Raw genomic sequence first — 21,205 nt, 5'->3', positions numbered from 1 at the left:
AAACGCCATTTTAGCGTTAACATAAGAGGAAATACCCCTGTATTGGGCCGTGAGACGTTTCATCTGTTCTAGCTAGATAGCTACTCTGCTGCAGCAGGGACATGTTTTGCTTGTAAAAGGCTAACTCTAGCTACTCTTTAACTGTCCAGATGCACTCAGAACTTCACAGTTCTCTGAAGCATGTCAGTTCGACCTTTGCATTGTGGAAAACTCTGTAAACACTGATCAGTCAGCCATTGTGGGCCATCATCGACCCCTCCCCCCTTTCCGTGTGAAATAGTGCCCCTGGCCAGGGCAGATGAAAAACTGTGAGGAAAAGGCAGACATTGCATCATTTATAGAAAAATTTTGTATCAACTCAAGGAAGTAACTAAGGAAAACATTACATACATTTAGTATTTTCATTCCAATGAAATTATGACAATGTTATAGTAGCACTATGGCTAGTCACACAGGATCCACATGGTCGCTGCCGTAGTAGCACTCCCAGGGGCCAGCCAAGGGGTCAGGGGTCAGCCAAGGGGTCAGGGTCGCCTCACAGAGTGGACACACTGAAGTCCTTGATCTGCAACACATTGGTACTTTATGTTCTTGGTGCAGTGTACATTCATATATTGATACATATGTCCTTATTGATTAGAAACTCTAGACGATCATTTGATCAGATCAACTCTGTGATGCTAATACAAAGTCAAGTTACTTTCTGTTGCTGCACATACTCAGGAACATTAGAACCTACCATCATCTCTGATCCTCCACCAGAGAGCTCGCTGTCCACTGGAAGAAACAGAACAAACTCGGGGTTAGACGTAACACCTCAACCTTGACCTCAGTCAGCTCTCAGGAGCCTTTCCATGTGAAGTTTGAATAAACATTTTAGTTGAATAAATAAAATGTGACACATCCAGCTCACTTTAGATTTATTCCGATTTAGAAAACTTAATCCTCTAGGAAATGTTACAATAGTTCTGCTAAAGATAAAAAATAAGAATACATATATATATATTAATATAAATATAAGTAAATATTACCCAAATTCTTGTATGTATTTCATGTTACTTACTTTTTCCCACTGACATCATAATTATTTAAAGTTCCTCACCACCTCTAAGGCCATAAATCTTTTATGAAATCCAGATGAGGACCAGAACCAGTTTAGTTATTTTATTGTTATTTTTGACTTACTGTCTGGAGGGATACTTAGAGAGCTCACTCGTCTCAGAGGAAAATGATCTTCTACCACTTGAAAGTAATCGAGTTTCTTCTGCAGGCCATCACCTTCTCTGTTCTGTTAATATAAAACACTTATATTGTGGTGACATGTGATGGGCCATATTGCTCCTCCATAAGCTATCTGTTTAAGTCTGTGGATTTCAATAATTTCAGAACACTTAAAAATCTAATCTTCACAGACCTCTTGACATAAATGTCAAACTTTGAATCATGTAAAGACTTGTTCAACAAGAGATAGAGCGAACAGTTGCTTGTCCGTTTCCCTTTCTCACACAACCTGTGACACGTAATGATCCGGATACAACATAATGAACTGACACGTAATGATCCGGATACAACATAATGAACTGATATGTAATGATCCGGATACAACATAATGAACTGATATGTAATGATCCGGATACAACATAATGAACTGACACGTAATGATCCGGATACAACATAATGAACTGATATGTAATGATCCGGATACAACATAATGAACTGACACGTAATGATCCGGATACAACATAATGAACTGATATGTAATGATCCGGATACAACATAATGAACTGATACGTAATGATCTGGATACAACATAATGAACTGATACGTAATGATCCGGATACAACATAATGAACTGACACGTAATGATCCGGATACAACATAATGAACTGATACGTAATGAACCGGATACAACATAATGAACTGATACGTAATGATCCGGATACAACATAATGAACTGATACGTAATGATCCGGATACAACATAATGAACTGATACGTAATGATCCGGATACAACATAATGAACTGATACGTAATGATCCGGATACAACATAATGAACTGATACGCAATGATCCGGATACAACATAATGAACTGATACGTAATGATCCGGATACAACGTAATGAACTGATTCGTAATGAACCAGATACAACATAATGAACTGATACGTAATGATCCGGATACAACATAATGAACTGATAGCAGATTGCTGATAAGGTTTGTGCGATTATTATTATTGATTGAATTGATTATAATTGACTCATGAGACTTTGATTAATGTGAACCAATCTGATATGTCCAGTAATACCATTCATGCTATGATTAATTTTCCTAACGATTTCGTAAAGCGATACTACAAGTAGCCAGCTAGGTTACGCCTACCTGTTGACATGGCGTGAAACTCTTTGGAAAACATGGACCTTGGATAACTGGGATATCAGACAATCAGATAGTTCTGGAACGAATCTATTTGTATTTGTCGTTGCGAAATGCATTGGATTTACTGCAAATGCATTGAATGTCATATTAGTGGATAGAAAAATAAGTAATACAAATTTAACTTAAATGGTTGGTCGCCTACTGTAAAACACAGTTATTTCACCCTGCACCAATAAACATTTGTAGCCTGCAAACAACCCTCAGAGATGCACTCAATCTTTATATCTTTCAGGGGAAAGGTTGGCTGGGCCACACAGCTGGGCTGTTGTACAAGTTAGTGCTGCTCTGAATCAGTAAGAACAAGATAACCGTATTACTAAGCGATGATGCGATTATGCGGTGAGTAAATAATAAAAAGGTTATTTACTCACCGGGTTCATCAGAACTCCTGCTCCTGTCCGTCTGTGCTGCTCCTATCAATGATCATAGCCAAAGTCCAACGTAGGGTTATTTATGTCTAACCCTAATCCCAGTGTGTCCGCCCCCTTCGTCTTAGCTCTAATGGCTGGTGGTTTGGGGATGGATTACAACTGATATACAAAGAGTGGTGGTGTGTGTCAGTTTAGTGAAGTAATGAACGAGTCACATTAAATCACATCAATTAGAATAAAAACACACAGAGCACACACACACACACACACACACACACACACACACACACACACACACACACGATCGGATGGATCCGACTAGGATTGCCGTTGTGATGGATTTCCTCTATCAGCGACTTATACAATATAAACAAATGATATAAAACAAAACCCTAGACAAAAACCCCTCTTTCATTTTAAAAATAGTATGTAAATATTTTGAATTAATAGGCCTCCATTTTTGTTATATATTTTTTGAATGTTCCTCTATAGCCTGTGAAATTCATCCTGGGATATTTAACGACCGGCCATAGCAACCCTGCCGACATCAACTTATAGCGTCAATATATATATATTTTTAAGCGTTTGTTTACATAGACATCCTATATCATATATATGTGATATAGGATGTCTATGTTTGCATATCCTTTAATTATACCGTGTCCATTAATCCCTGATATATGGACACCTACTAAGTAATTCCAGTCAAATTGTCTGTTCATCCTTCAAAACGAGAGCTGGTAAATTGTTAAAAATGAATTAAACTGTAATCAGACAACTCGGTTATATGCCATAGACCATGGAGTGTCTGTGGTATAAAGGCTGCGGCGAATTTTGAATTATATATATGTACAATGTATCCTTTAAATACGTCCATGGAACAGATGGCCAATGTGAATAATAGATTTGTGTGGACCGCTGACGAGGTAAAACCTTTCCTTGCTCTCATTGAAGAAAAAAACATGACAGCTATTTTAGATGGAAAACAACTCAATTCCACTACATATCAGGACCTGAGAGAGGATGTTATCAAAAGGATACGACAAGCCCTGGAATGTGTGCAGTTTTCCGCTCCAACCACTTGATGGAAATGCACCTAATTCAAATCGCTTTTTTGCGAACTTTCTAAAGATTCGCTTCTACTTTTAGATGGAAACGTGACTACTGTTGACTGTGTGTTGTGTTTGTACAGTACAGTGTGTTGACGGTGTGTTCTGTTTTGTTTGTGTTGTGTTAAGTTTGTGTTGTGTTGTGTTATGTTTGTGTTGTGTTGTGTTGACGGTGTGTTGTGTTGACGTGTGTTGTGTTGACGGTTTGTTTTGTTGACAGTGTGTTGTGTTGTCGTGTTGACAGTGTGTTGTGTTTTCGTGTTGCCGGTGTTTTGTGTTGACGTGTGTTACAGAGTACATTTTGTTGTGTGTGATACAGAGGACAGTGTGTTGACGGTGTGTTGTATTGACGGTGTGTCGTGAGTTGTGTTTCCAGGGCGATCCTGTGGACCCGCTCTCAGTACTTCAGGGCGATGTGTAGATGTGCACATCTTATCGACAAACCAATAAACAAATATCTACTTGGGAATGTACTTAAAGGGTACATGTTATACCACCAGGTGTGAGTGTGATTAGCCTTACAAGCCGTTTCCAAAATCTGCCCCAAATGACATCACTAGGGGGCGTTTCCACCTAGATCTGTGCTGGATAGATCAGTCTACCAGCCTACCCAGTGGACTGAAGTAAACGTTGCTCATCTATCCAGCACAGATCTAGGTGGACACGCCCCCTAGTGATGTCATATGGGGCCGATTCTCCAAACGGCTTGTAAGGCTAATCACACTCACACCTGGTGGTATGATAGGTCCCCTTTAAGCTCGATCCTAAACCGTGGCCATGACGTTGTGTTGTGTTGTGTTGACGGTGTGTTAGAGTACAGTGTGGTTCAGTGTGTTGTGTTGACGGTGTGTTGTATTGACGGTGTGTTTTGTTGTGTTTGTGTTGTGTTGACGGTGTGTTAGAGTACAGTGTGGTACAGAGTACAGTGTGTTGTGTTGACGTTGTGTTAGAGTACAGTGTTGTGTTGACGTTGTGTTGTTGTGTTTCCAGGGCGATCCTGTGCGCGCGCTCCCAGTACTTCAGGGCCATGCTGAGCGGCAGCTGGATGGAGAGCTGCACCCAGGACATCACACTGCAGGGGTGGGTCTGAACACCATCCAGCCCCTCGTGGGGTCGTCCCTTTAATGTTTCCGTGACGACACACCGACGCTCCTCCTCCATCGGCGTCGTCACGGCCGCGGTTGCCGTGGTAACGTGGCCCTCTCCTCCTCCTCCCTCCAGGCTGGGCCCGGAGGAGATGGAGGTGCTGCTGCAGTTCATGTACGGCGCCATCGCCGACCTCCCGCCCGGAGCCAGCGCCAGGTACCCCCCCCCCCCCCCCCGTTCCGACCACGAGTGGGGTGAAGGGGTGTGGTCTAACTCACTGTGCTGATGAAGTTGTGTTGCCCCCCCAGTCAGGTGATGCTGGCGGCGGACATGTTGGGCCTGGAGGGGCTGAAGGAGGTGGTGGAGATGGTGCTGACCCGGGACTACTGCCGCTTCTTTCCTAAGGTCAGCCCGGGGTCAAGGGGTCAGCCCGGGTCAAGGGGTCAGCCGGGGTCATGGGGCCAGACGGGGTTCAAGGGGTCAGCCCGGGGTCAAGGGGTCAGCCCGGGGTCAAGGGGTCAGCCCGGGGTCAAGGGGTCAGCCCGGGGTCAGCCGGGGGTCATGGGGTCAGCCTGGGTTCAGCCCGGGGTCAAGGGGTCAGCCGGGGGTCAAGTGGTCAGCCTGGGGTCAAGGGGTCACCCCGGGGTCAGCCCGGGGTCAGTTCAGATCCTCTCTAGAGGAACTTGAGGGGTCTTCTGTTTAAATGTCTTAACTTAAGCGGCCACCATCAGCAGCCTAGAGCCTTAACTTAATTCTTTATCCAAAGTCTCTGTGTGGGATTCAAACCCCCAACCCTGACAGGGTAATGCCTTGCTCTACCAGTTGATCTAGGCTAGTCCAGTACCCTGGTTCTGCGATGGTGTGATGGTTCTGTGATGGTTCCTTGATGGTTCTGTGATGGTAGTGTGATGGTTCCTTGATGGTTCTGTGATGGTTCTGTGATTGTTCTGTGATGGTAGTGTGATGGTTCTGTGATGATGGTGTGATGGTTCTGTGATGGTTCTGTGATGGTGCGATGGTTCTGTGATGGTTCTGTTATTGTTCCGCGATGGTTCTGTGATGGTGTGATGGTTCTGTGATTGTGTGATGGTTCTATGAGTGTTCCGTGATGGTTCTGTGATGGTGTGATGGTTTCGTGATGGTGTGATGGTTCTGTGATGGTTCTGTGATGGTTCTGCCATGGTTCTGCCATGGTTCTGGCCCTGTTGTAGGTGGTGGACGGGGTGCAGAAGAGCATCGTGGAGTGTCTGTCCCTCACCAGTGCTCTGGGTCTCCTCAAGCTGCACACCACCTGCAGGAGGTGAGAGAACCACCTCCTCCCTCCTCCCTCCTCTCCTCCTCTCTCCTCCCTCTCTCCTCTCCTCTCCTCTCTCCTCCCTCTCTCCTCTCCTCCTCTCTCCTCCCTCTCTCCTCTCCTCCTCTCTCCTCCCTCTCTCCTCTCCTCTCTCCTCTCCTCCTCTCTCCTCTCCTCCCCTCTCCTCTCCTCTCTCCTCTCCTCCCTCTCTCCTATCTCCTTCCCTCTCCCCTCTCCCTTATCTCCTCTCCTCTCCTCTCCTCCTCTCTCCTCTCCTCCCTCTCTACTATCTCCTCTCTCCCCTCTCTCCTCTCTCCTCTCCTCCTCTCTCCTCCCTCTCTCCTATCTCCTATATCCTCCCCTCTCCTCTCCTCTCCTCCCTCTCTCCTCCCCTGTCTCCTCTCTCTTCCTCTCCTCTCCTCTCTCCTCCTCTCTCCTCCCTCTCTCCTATCTCCTCCCCTCTCCCCTCTCTCCTCTCCTCTCCTCTCTCTCCTCCCTCCTCCCTCCTCCTCTGTATTCAGACTCATCACTCCCACTGTTATAAACCCTTCCCTGTAATCATCTCCTTGGGAGCTGCTTCTCTTTCAGAGTCACACAGCAGTTCTGTTTTCAAGCTGTCACCACAGACACTCAGAAATCAATGATGAATATAAACATGAAATATTCTATAACTGTGTTGAATCAATAACTTACGCTTTTTCATAAATATTGCATAATTATACAATCCAGCAGCAGATATCTCAATATGAATCACATTAAGTCTCATCAATATACAGGCTGTGGTTTAAGGCCAAGAGCAGTTTGAGGTTCGGAGTCAGAACCAGGTGTACCAGGGACTTCAGCGCTGCGATGGCCCTTCTTCACCTTCTAGATCTGGTCCACAGGGCGACCTCAGAGTCAATGTTCACAGAATGCCGTCTTAATCGATGAGTGACAGGTCTCCAGCAGCACCAACCCCCGACCTGACACGAGGTCTGTCCCCAGGTCCAGAAGGACTGTTCTGAGGTCCGTCCAGAAGGACTGGTCTGTGTTCCTTCTGACTGCAGGTCCAGAAGATCTGGTCTGTGGTCTGTCCAGAAGGTCTGGTCTGTGGTCGGTCTGAGACCAGGTCCTCAGTAGGTGATGCTGTGATCTTCTCCTCAGCAGTGATGCTGTGTTATTCTCCTCAGTAGGTGATGCTGTGATCTTCTCCTCAGTAGTGATGCTGTGATGTTCTCCTCAATAGGTGATGCTGTGATGTTCTCCTCAGTAGTGATACTGTGATGTTCTCCTCAGTAGGTGATGCTGAGATCTTCTCCTCAGTAGTGATGCTGTGTTATTCTCCTCAGTAGGTGATGCTGTGATCTTCTCCTCAGTAGTGATGCTGTGATGTTCTCCTCAGTAGTGATACTGTGATGTTCTCCTCAGTAGTGATGCTGTGATCCTCTCCTCAGTAGGTGATGCTGTGATGTTCTCCTCAGTAGGTGATGCTGTGATGTTCTCCTCAGTAGTGATGCTGTGATGTTCTCCTCAGGTGGGTGGCGGAGCACTTTATGAAGAGCTGGGCCGAGCGGAACTTCTCCCTGCTGTCGGTGGAGCTCCAGCGGGCGTGTCTCAGCGACGTGGCCTCCGCCATGGTGGGTTCCCTCTCCCTAACCCCGCCCCCTTCTACCCAGACCTCCTATATAGCTCCACCCCCTTCTACCCAGACCTCCTCTTTAACCCGCCCCCACATTAAGGCTCTCCAGGAAGCAGAGGAACATATCATCCAATTAGAACCGTTATTAGATTGTGAATGACTAATGAACACTTTAGTCACTTTAGCTCTGTTCCCAACGTCATTGGGAACAGAGCTTCTCTCTCTCTCTCTCTCTCCCCTATTCATAACTCTGTGTGTGTGTGTGTGTGTGTGTGTGTGTGTTGTCCATCAGACGGTGGACAGCTCGGTGAGCGTGCTCTGTGCCACGGAGCAGCTGATTGGCTGCCTGCCCGAGGTGAAGTGGGCCAAGCAGGTGCTGAGTCTGGCCAATGAGCTGCAGGAGGAGAGCCTGTCCGTCATCGTCCAGAACCTCCCCTGTGTGGTCCGAAGCCCCGCCTTCCTCAGCCTGCTCCGGGTGAGACCCCCCGGGGGGGGGTTAGACAGTACGGGGGGGTGTGCAGGAGGAGGTGACGTGTGTGTGTGTGTGTGTGTGTGTCTAGCAGGAGGTGCTGACTTCTCTGTGACTCCTCCTCAGCAGGAGGAGGTGCTGACTCCTCTGTGACTCCTCTGCAGCAGGAGGAGGTGCTGACTCCTCTGCAGCAGGAGGAGGTGCTGACTCCTCTGTGACTCCTCTGCAGCAGGAGGAGGTGCTGACTCCTCTGTGACTCCTGTCCAGCTGGAGGAGGTGCTGACTCCTCCTCAGCAGGAGGAGGTGCTGACTCCTCTGACTCCTCTGCAGCAGGAGGAGGTGCTGACTCCTCTGCAGCAGGAGGAGGTGCTGACTCCTCTCCAGCAGGAGGAGGTGCTGACTCCTCTGTAGCAGGAGGAGGTGCTGACTCCTCTGACTCCTGTCCAGCAGGAGGAGGTGCTGACTCCTCTGCAGCAGGAGGAGGTGCTGACTCCTCTGACTCCTCTGCAGCAGGAGGAGGTGCTGACTCCTCTGCAGCAGGAGGAGGTGCTGACTCCTCTCCAGCAGGAGGATGTGCTGACTCCTCTCCAGCAGGAGGAGGTGCTGACTCCTCTGTAGCAGGAGGAGGTGCTGACTCCTCTGACTCCTGTCCAGCAGGAGGATGTGCTGACTCCTCTGCAGCAGGTGGAGGGGCTGACTCCTCTGACTCCTCTCCAGCAGGAGGAGGTGACCAGGGAGCCGGCCCTGCTGAAGAAGCTGTGTGCGGCGGTCAGAGAAGGAGTCAACGTGGAGAACTGCTGCTCCCTGTTCTCCGCCGTGGACGCTCTGCAGGAGGAGGAGCTGGGGCCCCCCACAGAGGAGGAGCAGGGCCCCCCCACAGAGGAGGAGCAGGGCCCCCCCACAGAGGAGGTGGAGGTACCTGCACCCACCAGGGACTACGCCCGCATCCACCCAGGATTCAGATTCCCTTCAGATCCACTGGATCTCCTCAAAGGATTCCGACCCACTAAGAATTCCGATTCAGTGAGGATTCAGGACCACTAAGACTTGTGGACTTAAGGTCACTTGATTATTGATTGGGAATTGTAAACATAGGTTACACTAATAATGTAAACATGACTGCAGCACAATGAACAGCCAACCGGAGCGTCCGCCGCTGGATTAGCCTGAGGGACACCAGGGCGTCTGTCCCCAGGGCCGTCTGTCCAGCGCTAATCTGACCCCTCCCTCTTCTGGGGGGAGGGGGGGAGAGAGAGAGAGAGAGAGAGAGAGAGAGAGAGAGAGAGAGAGAGAGAGAGAGAGAGAGAGAGAGAGAGAGAGAGAGAGAGAGAGAGAGAGAGAGAGAGAGAGAGAGAGAGAGAGAGAGGGAGGGAGGGAGGGAGAGGGAGAGGGAGAGGGAGAGAGGGAGAGAGAGAGAGAACAAGTAGAGAGAGAGAGAGGGGTTGGCCTCTGCTGATGACATCACTGATTCAGAGCTCAGGGGGAGCCTGCTGGGTAGGGAGGGAGGGAGGAGGTGGGGGGTGTGTCCGTTGCCATGGTGACCGTTCTTAAGGCAGCTGCTGATTCGCTGTTCCTGGGCGCACTCTGTTTTTCATTTTTTTTCATCCTCCCTCCCTCTCTCTCTGTGCCGCTCTCTGTCTCTCTCTCCCTCCCCCTCTCCACCTCCCTCCCTCTCTCCCTCCCTCTCTCTCTCTCCCCCCCCCCCCTCCCAGCCGCTGCGTGCGGAGCTCTCCTCTCTGCGCGCTCGTCTCTGGCTCTTCCTCCGTCAGTCCTTCTTCGCCGTGCGCCACACGCAGGGATGGGAGGTCCTGCTGCCGCGCCACAGGGACCTGCTGCTGGAAGGTGGGTGCCCTGGGTGGGGGCGCTGATGGGTGGGGGCGCCGATGGGTGGGGGTGTACCCGAGCTTTGCCCACATAAGGTAAGCCTCTGGGTTGGATATGGCGGTGGTTCCCTCCGTGTGTGTGTGTGTGTGTGTGGTGAGTGATGGCGATGAGATAGTGCTCCACCGTCAGGAGGTGGAGGAGGAGGAGGAGGAGGTGGAGGAGGAGGAGGGGCGTATCGTATGTTGTCGTCTCGGAGGGAGCTGGTCTTTTTATAGCCGGGCTATCGGTAATCCCCTCATTGTGTTCCTCCGTCTGCCTCACGCTGCTCTGGGGGTGGATGTGAGGGTGGAGGCCGTGTGTTTGGTCTCGTTATGGGGGCGGCGTGTGGCCCAGGAGGCAGAGCGGGTCGGCTGGTAACCTGAAGGTTGCTGGTTCGATCCCCGGCTCCTCCTAGCTGAGGGTCGAGGTGTCCCTGAGCGAGACGCCCCCCCCCTGACTGCTCCTGACCAGCTGGCTGTCGCCCTGCGGGGCTGACTCCGCCGCCGTGGTGTGAATGGGTGACTGTGTGCATGAATGGGTGAATGTTGGGCGATATTGTAAAGCACTTTGAGTGGCCACTGGTTAGAAATGCACGGTATAAATGCAGAACCTTTACCGTTCACCAGTTATGTACTCGGTACGTGTTGACGGCTGGAGGGTGGATGTGTGGAGGTGTGGACGGTGGATGTGCGGGAGGCTGGCGGAGCAGAGAGGATGTGTGCAGAGCGTGAATAATGAATTCCTGCCGAGCTGTTGCACGTATCTGCCTCACCGCGTGCTGCAGCGCACAGACAATGGAGCGGAGAGGAGTCCCACACACACACTACAGAGCACACACACGTGCACACATATACACACAACAGAACCACACGCACACATGTACACGCACAGGCACTGAACCACACGCACGCACGCACGCATACAGACACGCACTATAGAACATCACACGCACTCGCATACACATAGACGCACAGACATATACACACAAACGCACTACAGAAACACTCACGCGCACACACATACATGAAGAGGCATACACACACACATGCCACAGAATGTCCCACGCACACACCCCGGCTCTGTTTGTTGTCCATTGGCTGTGAGGTGAACAGATGTGTGATTGTGTTGCTGAGCAGATGTTGGTGACCAGCAGGTTCCCAGCTGCTCTGTTTCCTGTTGATGTTCGGCTGGGGGGGGGGGATGTGACATCGAGGGAGGAATGATCCACTGAGAATTCAGATCCAGATCCTCAGCCTCTAGGACCTGGGGGGGGGGATATGAGTAAGGATAGGAGAGATATGAGATCCCTTCTTCGTGCGATTCCAGATTCGATACACTGGCACCAAATATTGATATGATATTTTTCAATAATATATATATATACATATATAGGCCTGTATATTTAAGAATTTCTTTTGTATTTTTATGTTTTATTCCTGAACAATTTGACCGGAAATATCGCCCCAAATATCGATATTTTGATGAATAAAATAAGGCCTTCTAAACAAACTCCCTGCGCCTTGAGGTGGCGCCCAACACATGAATGAAGAAAACTTGATCAGAAGTTAACTAATCAAAGACGAGTACCTCAGTTCGGGCCGTGGTAATTTTGTATTCATCGTTATCGGGTCATATATCGTGATGTATCGTTATCGGATCAACATATCGATTATTGCAGAATCTTTGTATCGCGACATTATCGTATCGAGGGCCATGTGTCGCGTATCGTATCGTGAGGTACCCTGTGATACCCACCCCCAGGAATGATCCAAATTAAACAATGCCATGGTTTGATTTCTCCCCGTTTGTGTTTTCCTCCCAAGCTGCTCTTGATAAAGGAGACAACCGACGTCTCGGGAAGAAACCGGTTTTCACCAGCTCACAGGTAACCCCTTCATTCCCATGTGTCCACGCTGTCAAGTGTTCCTAAGACCATGAGGTACTGAGATGTGTGCTGATATATAACGTCTTAAACACTCGTACGATGTAAGATATGAACACTGGAGATAAAGCGTGTTATACCACAGCCTTTTTACAATAAGTGCGTTCACTTCATGTACGCACTTATTGTGTGTTCTACGTCCTGGCACTTAAAAATAGTGCTTGGCATTGTGTAGCATCTTAGCCTTGTTATCTTTGATTGTATGGGCTTGGCACTTGGTTCTATGAATATCCTTACTGTACCGACAGAGATATATTGTTGTTTCTCCTTCTTCTGACAAATGTACTGATTGTAGGTCGCTTTGGATAAAAGCATCTGCTGAATGCCGTGAATTTAAATGTAAGCATTGTGGAATACCTGATCCTGATGGGTCAATAACGTTCCAAGGGTATGCATTATGATCAAGAACCGGACACCTCTGTCCTTTGATCGTTCTGAATCGACGCGCTACGACACACTTACATTTAGGGCATTTTGCAGACGCTTTTATCCAAACCGACTCACACCCCTTCATGCACACATTCACACACCATCGGAGGAGTCAGCCAAGCAGGGCGACAGCCAGCTGGTCGGGAGCAGTCAGGGGGAGGCGTCTCGCTCAGGGACACCTCCAGACTCAGCTGAGAGGAGCCGGGGTGGAACTAGGTTACCAGACAACACGCTCTGCCTCCTGAGCCACTGTTGCCCATGTCCAACATCAACAACAAGTCTAGTCCATGCATACACGAAACTCCTCTCTAGCGATGAGCCCAGAATACAGTTAGACAGAGCTATTTAAACAGTTTCACCCCCTCCCAACAATAACAGCTTAACAGCTGTTAATAATCAAATCAGGTAATGTTTACCCAAGACACAGAGTTGCCTGTGTTCTCATCAGGCAGAAGGATGCATAAGGGGATGCCTTCTCCCTTGTGACCAGTTTACCCCAAGTAAAAAGGTTAACATTAGATGACACTGGGGAGAGCTGGGGTGGAATAGGAGACAGAGCTTTAGGTGATTAAACGGTAACAACACCTGGATTATTCCATCAGTCTCCAGCATACCTTAAAAATCACTTCATAAGGAGTAGCGATGCCCATGCTTACCACACCAGAGCTAGTACTGCAGACTTGTACTTGCCTAAGTTCAAAACAAACATTGGTAAGTGTACTCTCAAATATAGTGGTGTGGTGAACTGGAATAAATTAAATTAGGAAATTAAGAGCATAGACAACTGTCATTGTTTCAGAAAAAAGGAAAAATCCTGGCTCATGGTGAATTTAAATCCCTTGTGACACTAACATGTATTCCTCCATGTGAGCTGTTGTCTGTTGGTGTTTGCCTATGTATGCTCTTTGCACTTTAATACAGAAAGTAAGGCTTAGGGAAGATTATTTTATATGTTTAGCCTCTCATAGTCTTTTTTTTATGATGTGGATATATGTCCTGTCTTGTAACATCAGGGACCATGATGGAAATAAGTGCTTGCACTTTGTCATGTTTTTCTTATATCCCTTGGCTATGTCTTTTATTCCAAATAAATCAAATCAAATCAAAATCTGGGGAAGCCTCCGGTCCTCCTGTGAGCCGAGGCTCTGACCGCAGCTCACCTTTCGGTCGGCGAGTTGTGTGGTGCTGATGCTGATGGTTGCTATGGGTTACCTGACGTCGTCTCCCCTCTGCAGCCCAGGGTGCAGAGATGCCCCCCTTCCGCTTTGTCTGAGGCCCCCGTTGTGACGCGGACCCCCGCCCGCCGTCCGCCACCCGCCGCCATGAAGTCGGACGGCCTCGCCACGGACGGCAAGACGGGAGACGGCCCCGCCCCCCGCGGAGCCAAGACCGCCAAGCCCCGCCCCTCCGCGCCCCGGACCAAGGCCGGCGCCGGCGCCGGCTCACCGCTGCTCAACGGGACCGCCCCCGCCGGCAGCCCCGCCTCCAGACGGGACGCCGCCAACGCTAACGGAGCAAACGCTAACGCGGCTACCGCTAACGCGACCCGTGGCCCCGCGGCGGCGGGCCCCAAGGACCCGGAGAAGAGAGTGGCCCCCGGGGCGCGGCCCACTTGGTCCACGGCCGGACACGCCAAGGCGGGGCCCCGGAGCGGCGCCGCACGAGCTAACGGCGGCGTGGCTAACGGCGGCGCGGCTAGCGGCCACGCCCGGCCGGGGACCTCCACCTCGGGCAGCGCCTCGCCGGACGCTGCCGCCAGCCCGCCCAACAGCCTTCCTGCCCCAGGTACGCACTTCCTGTCCGTCTCCATGGAGACGCCAGCGTCCGTTCTAGAAGCCTCTGAAGCGTTCTGGATAACGGAGGGCGTGAAGGCGCTTACTATTCACTCATTCACTGAATGGTCATCATTTACTCAGTGAATGCGTTCCCAGTTTAATACTGGTCCAGCCAACCAGTTGGAGGGGTTTACGGGGAGTGGGAGGGGTTTACGGGGAGTGGGAGGGGTTTACGGGGATTGGGATTGGTTTACGGGGAGTGGGAGGGATTTACGGGGAGTGGGAGGGGTTTAGGAGTATCTATTATCTAGCTCCCAGTGCTCTCTGGACCACTGGTCCCTGCTCCGAGTGATTGGCGCTCTGCTAGCTGTGTTAGCGCTCTGCTAGCCGTGTTAGCGCTCTGCTGGCTGTGTCAGCGCTCTGCTGGCTTTTTTAGCGCTCTGCTGGCTTATTTAGCGCTCTGCTAGCTGTGTTAGCGCTCTGCTAGCCATGTTAGCGCTCTGCTAGCTGTGTTGATGCTCTGCTGGCTGTGTTAGCGCTCTGCTAGCTGTGTTGATGCTCTGCTGGCTGTGTTAGCGCTCTGCTAGCCGTATTAGCGCTCTGCTAGCTGTGTTGATGCTCTGCTGGCTGAGTTAGCGCTCTGCTAGCTGTGTTAGCATTCTGTTAGCTGTGTTAGTGCTCTGCTAGCCGTGTTAGCGCTCTGCTAGCCGTGTTGATGCTCTGCTGGCTGTGTTAGCGCTCTACTAGCCGTGTTAGCGCTCTGCTAGCTGTGTTGATGCTCTGCTGGCTGTGTTAGCGCTCTGCTAGCCGCGTTGATGCTCTGCTGGCTGTGTTGGCGCTCTGCTAGCTGTGTTGATACTGGTGCTAAAAGCATCTCAGCAGGGGGTCGGAGGTCCTACAGTGTCGAAAGCTAGCACTTAAAGCCTTTTCATTGAAAGCCTTTTAATGGAAAGCCTTTAGTGCTGATGGCTAGGTGTGTGTGTGTGTGGGGGTCTGTAGCTGCACGGTTCCTGATGAACAGACAGACTGTCATCCTTCTCTGTTAGAGGCTAACCTAGTAGGAACAGGAGAGAGAGTGGTAGTCTATTCATTGTTTTTAATTTGTTTATAGACTGTAGAATCACCTCAAGCGTTGCTGTAAATACATTTGGTTTCTGGGAGCAACGTCAGTCCATCTTCAATCAAATACATTCATGAAATGATGCTTTTCTACGCAGGTTCAAAACCCAAACAAACGACCAAGCTGGTGAGCAAACCCTCTGGGGCCAAAGCAGTCCAGAAACCCGACCCGGCCAAGACCAGCAGGTCAGCCTCCTCCTTCTCCTCCTCCTATTAAATCTTACAGTAGAAAGTCATTGTTGGCACTATGACACTCCATGCATGATTTCCTTTTTGTTTAGGGTGATTTGGAGGGGTTTGGTGAATGAATAGTAAGATTTGACAAACAAAGATCGAGGCTAGCATTTTTTATTTGTAGAATATTGTCAGTTGTATGATTTGATTTTAGTGATGACATTTAAATCACTGTAGATCAGAGAGCTAGGTAAATTGAAGCTACAAGCTAGTTACACATTGCGACTTCAATGTAATCTTTTCTATTTCTCCATGCATGTATTTACGTGTATGTTATGTACAGTGAAACCCACATTGATCTTTTTGTTGCTGCTACTACTCATATTGAGTATATAGATATACTTTCTTTATATTCATTATATATTATTTTGCATATGTATTACTCTGTATTATATACCGTATCAACCCATACAATTTCATATTCATTCGTAACTCCTGAGCCTGTATTCATGTGTTCATGTGTTGTTCAATATTCATAATCATACTTCCCCCTGATATTGTCCCAGTCCGACCAACAAGCCCTCCCCCAGAGAGACCAGTAAGACGAAGGCCAGCCCGGCCCAGAAGACCTCAGGGGCCGCAAGACCAGAGCCCAGGACCAGGGGCGGGGCCGGTCCCCCAGAGCCCAGTGGTGAGTTTACCTCTGCAGTACCCTCATCATGTTAACATGACCTCCATCATGTTAACATGACCTTCATCATGTTCACATGACCTTCATCATGTTCACATTACATTCATCATGTTAACATGACCTTCATCATGTTAACATTACCTTCATCATGTTCACATTACATTCATCATGTTAACATGACCTCCATCATGTTAACATGACCTTCATCATGTTCACATGACCTTCATCATGTTCACATTACATTCATCATGTTAACATGACCTTCATCATGTTAACATTACCTTCATCATGTTCACATTACATTCATCATGTTAACATGACATTCATCATGTTAACATGACATTCATCATGTTCACATTACATTCATCATGTTAACATTACCTTCATCATGTTCACATTACCTTCATCATGTTCACATTACATTCATCATGTTAACATGACATTCATCATGTTCACATTACATTCATCATGTTAACATTACCTTCATCATGTTAACATGACATTCATCATGTTAACACAACATTCATCATGTTAACACTACATTCATCATGTTAACATAACATTCATCATGTTAACATAACAACCATCATGTTAACATGACATTCATCAGATTAACATCACATTCATCATGTTAACATCACATTCATCATGTTCACATTACATTCATCCTGTTCACATTACCGTCATCATGTTAACATGACATTCATCATGTTAACACAACATTCATCATGTTAACATTACATTCATCATGTTAACATAACATTCATCAGGTTACCATTACATTCATTATGTTCACATTTCCTTCATCATGTTAACATAAAATTCATCATGTTAACATAACATTCATCATGTTAACATTACAACCATCATGTTAACATGACATTCATCAGGTTAACATGACATTCATCAGGTTAACATCACATTCATCATGTTAACATAACATTCATCATGTTCACATTACCTTCACCATTACCTTCACCATGTTAACATGTTAACACCATGTTCATCATGTTAACATGAAGAATGTGATGTTGAGATGCCCTCTGCATCAGATGTCACATGTCTGCATTATGTTGTGTTGTGTGCGTTACAAACCTGCACACTTTTTGAAGGTAGGAAGAAAATAAAATTTAAATATGTTTATTTTGTTCTTCGGAAAAAACCAACAGAATAATTCCATGATCAAACTGTTCAATCCCAGTCCAGCGGCCGTAACGTCCGCCTTGTTTCCAGGTTCGAGACCCGGGGCCGTGAAGAAGACCGCCTCCTTTAAGAGGGAGGAGCCTAAGGAGGCGGGGCGCCCTCCAACAGCAGCTGAACCAATCAAGAAGAAGACCAAACCCCTTGAGAAGACCAGCTCTAAGCCCTCCAAGACCCCCAGCCTGACCCCCAAGCCGCCGTCAGGCTCCCCCCGACCGGGACCCCGACCGGGACCCCGCCCGCAGACCGCCCCTCACACCCCCCCCAGGGCTGGAGGCGGGGCCAAGGCCGCCAGCTCCTCCCCCAGGAAGCCAGGAGCCAAAGAGGAGGCCGGGTCACCAGCCTCGGCCAATCAGAATTCAGCACATAGCGGCAGCAGCGCCGGGGGCGGGCTCTGCCTCCCGCTGAGCTCCAGCCCACGCCGCTCCCCCCACAAGACCCAGGGCCCCGCGGGGTCCCAGGCCGGACCCCCCCCAGCAGGGGGTCCGGACCCGGGGGGCCGAGAGAGTCAAGACCCCCCCCGGGGCTCCGGCCCGCCCCCCGGGCCGGCCGACGGCCCCTGCGGCGGCGGGGACACGCCCCTGGAGGAGGCGTGGGGGGGCGCCGGCGGGGGGGGCCAGCTCCAGGCCACGCCCGAGTCGGAGACGGGCAGCAACAGCACCTCGTCGGACGGCATCAGGCCGCGCTCGGAGGACTACGACGCGGGGGGGTCCCAGGACGACGACTGCTCCCACGGGAGGGGCGGGGCCGGGGGCGGGGCCGGGGGCGGGGCCTCCAAGTGCGGCACCATGCGCTGCTCGGACTTCCTGGGGCGCAGCAGCAGCGACACCAGCACCCCCGAGGAGCTGAAGGTGTACGACGCCGGCACCGGCCTGCGGGTGGAGGTGAGGCTCCGCGGCCGCGAGGGGGCGGAGACCACCAGCGAGGAGGAGCCCGGGGGGGGGAGACGGCCCCGCTCCTGGCTGCACCGCGACGAGCTGCTGGCCCGGGGGGAGGGGGGGGAGGAGGGGGGGGAGGAGGGGGAGGAGGAGGAGGAGGGGGAGGAGGAGGGGGAGGAGCCCGCCGCCTCCCTCACGCTGAAGAGCCAGACCCCGCCCTCCTCCGACGAAGAGGAGGAGACGGAGGAGGACGAGGAGCGCTCGGAGGTGGAGGTGATCCCGGGGGGCGTGGCTCCGCCCACCGCCCCGGCTGCCCCCCCCGCCCACTTCCAGGGGATCGTCAACCTGGCGTTCGACGACGACGGCGGCGAGCAGGAGAACGCGGCGCCGCCCCCCGCCCCGCCCCCCTCCTCCGGGTTCCGGCGCTCCGTGCTCCTCTCCGTGGACGAGTGGGAGGAGCTTGGCTCGGAGGAGCCCGACTCCGTCTCCTCCTCCGCGCCACCGCCGCAGGAGAACGGGGGCGCCGACGTCTTCGAGGGCGACGCCCCCTCACCCCACCCCCCCGACCCCCAGCAGGAGGAGGAGGCCGACGCCCCCCCCCCAGGAGCGGCCCTGCCACCTGGACCTGCGGCCGGGCGACGCCCACCGGTCCGGGCCGGGCGACGCCCACCGGTCCGGGCCGGGCGACGCCCACCGGTCCGGGCCGGGCGACGCCCACCGGTCCGGGCCGGGCGACGCCCACCGGTCCGGGCCGGGCGACGCCCACCGGTCCGGGCTGCGTCTGGACTTGAGTGACGCGGCGCCGGCCCGCCAGAACTCTGCCGCTCAGGAAGCAGCAGCCCCCGCAGGTAAAGTATGATCCCTCAGGACCCCCGCCCACCAGAGACCCAGACCCCGCCCCCTAATCCCAGACCCCGCCCCCTAAACCCAGACCCCGCCCCCTAATCCCAGACCCCGCCCCCCCAGGATGACCGGGGGTTCTTAGGGTTGCTAGTTGAGCGACTGGCTGCTGCTGGGTTAAGGCAGACAAACCAAAAGCCTGGTCCCACCTCTGGTCGAGTCCAGCAGAGTAGAAGATCTCTGAGACTCTTTCTACCCACCACTGAAATCAGACCTTTCATGCGGGGGTATAGAACCAGTTTACCTATCTTAATACTCTCATCGAATTTAAACTCTCCATCACCTTCTGAGTGACGTTGGAACGCTCCAGTAAGACCCCTCCCCTCTCAGAACGCTCCAATCAGACCCCTCCCCTCTCAGTATGCTCCAATCAGACCCCTCCCCTCTCAGAACGCTCCAATCAGACCCCTCCCCTCTCAGAACGCTCCAACCAGACCCCTCCCCTCTCGGAACGCTCCAATCAGACCCCTCCCCTCTCGGAAAGCTCCAATCAGATCCCTCGTTTCCAGTAAGACCCTCCCCTTCTCAGAACGCTCCAATCAGATCCCTCCTTTCCAGTAAGACCCCTCCCCTCTCAGAACGTTCCATTCAGACCCCTCCCCTCTCAGAACTTTTCAGTTCCAGCGCCGCTCCGACCTGCATGCTAGTCTCAGCCGCCCGTCCATTCCACCCTCCTCCTCATTCTTTCTGTTCTCCCCCCATCTGCCCCCCCCCTTGTGTGTGTCGCCGTGGTGACCTAGTCCAGAGTTCCTCTGTGTCGCCGTGGTGACCTAGTCCAGAGTTCCTCTGTTCACTGGAGGCTCCCGGTCTCCGCTCAGCCTTAGGACCTGTGCTCCGGCGTTCCTGAGATCCGTCTCTCGTCTCCGCACCACTTGCTGTGAGGATGTTGTGTGGCGTCTGTCCCGGGGGGGGACGTAGATCTGACACCCGGTCACCAGTTCCACCGGGTCCACCCCAGCCTGTACAAACAGCTCAGTGTTCTGCTCTCTGTACTGTGGCTTCAACTGTCTGCTCTGTGTTTATATCATTTGTCAGGTTTTGTTTTACGCTGATGAAACGTGGATCTCTGCCTTGCATGACCGGTGGTACGTTGTGTCGCTCAGAGAGAGGGTTCTAAACCCCCCAGGGAGGGGGAACGTAGGGGAACCGGGGCGATGGAACCGCATGTTTACCGTGTTGAAACATGGGAAGCCATCACGATGCACAGCGATGCATTCTGGGTAGCGATACACACACGTTTCAGCCTTTCTTTAATCTGTCACCACCTCTCAGAATGACCTCTGAATGAATAAATGAATTTGAAAACACCCCCGGGAGGATGAATCATGTTGTCATTTAGCGTGTTGTTGGTGTCTCCTAGGAGACACAAGTTGTGGCTCAGAGGAGGACAGTGGAGCGGCCCGGGACAGACCCCCGTCCCACGCCCTGTCCCCCATATACGAGCTCCGGGGTCTGGGTCTGGACCCGGGGCGCACGGACGCAACGCGGGGGGGTGAAGAGGAGGAGCAGGAGCAGGAGGAGGAGGAGGAGTTTGCCGAGCGGGACTGGTCCCTCCTCCACCAGCTCCTGTCTGAGCAGGAGTCCAGTCTGGGCGTGATGAGCCCGGTCCCCGAGGAGCTGAACCTGGCCCAGTACCTCATCAAGCAGACGCTGTCCCTGGCGCGCGACGGCCCCGCGGCGGCCTGCCACGCCCCGCCCCCGGAGAAGGGGGGCTTCCAGCGCTGGGCGGAGCTCATCTCCCCCCCCGCTGACGACTCCCCCAGCAGCATCACAGTCACCAGCTACTCCCCCGAGGACGCAGCCTCCCCGCAGGGGGAGTGGACCATCCTGGAGCTGGAGACCCACCACTGA

The 21,205-nt window shown here is 51.5% G+C and overlaps 2 protein-coding genes across 3 annotated transcripts in view; both read left to right on the top strand.

Annotated features, from left to right (window-relative positions):
* Positions 1 to 20,499, top strand: part of LOC307078674 (uncharacterized protein) — a 27,792-nt gene extending 7,293 nt beyond the window's left edge. For both annotated transcript variants that reach the window (XM_079740615.1, XM_079740616.1), the window contains exons 6-18: positions 4,907 to 4,996; positions 5,138 to 5,218; positions 5,311 to 5,407; positions 6,214 to 6,302; positions 7,810 to 7,912; positions 8,207 to 8,389; positions 9,101 to 9,298; positions 10,096 to 10,225; positions 12,070 to 12,131; positions 13,853 to 14,402; positions 15,610 to 15,697; positions 16,252 to 16,376; positions 17,610 to 20,499. In XM_079740615.1, coding sequence (XP_079596741.1) covers positions 4,907 to 4,996; positions 5,138 to 5,218; positions 5,311 to 5,407; positions 6,214 to 6,302; positions 7,810 to 7,912; positions 8,207 to 8,389; positions 9,101 to 9,298; positions 10,096 to 10,225; positions 12,070 to 12,131; positions 13,853 to 14,402; positions 15,610 to 15,697; positions 16,252 to 16,376; positions 17,610 to 19,249 — 3,436 coding nt within the window. In that variant the 3' untranslated portion in view covers positions 19,250 to 20,499. The remainder of the gene's footprint in view (positions 1 to 4,906; positions 4,997 to 5,137; positions 5,219 to 5,310; positions 5,408 to 6,213; positions 6,303 to 7,809; positions 7,913 to 8,206; positions 8,390 to 9,100; positions 9,299 to 10,095; positions 10,226 to 12,069; positions 12,132 to 13,852; positions 14,403 to 15,609; positions 15,698 to 16,251; positions 16,377 to 17,609) is intronic.
* Positions 20,430 to 21,205, top strand: LOC307077808 (BTB/POZ domain-containing protein 8-like; the record flags this gene model as incomplete). The annotated part of the gene is made up of 2 exons (XM_079739282.1): positions 20,430 to 20,439; positions 20,715 to 21,205. The coding sequence occupies 2 exons, from the start codon at positions 20,430 to 20,432 to the stop codon at positions 21,203 to 21,205; spliced, it is 501 nt and encodes a 166-aa protein (XP_079595408.1).

This window comes from Pollachius pollachius (assembly GCF_949987615.1).
Source record: "Pollachius pollachius genome assembly, chromosome: 7".
NCBI lineage: Eukaryota > Metazoa > Chordata > Actinopteri > Gadiformes > Gadidae > Pollachius > Pollachius pollachius.
The sequence above is the reverse complement of the archived record's forward strand: the minus strand, read 5'-3'. Positions and strand labels throughout refer to the sequence as shown.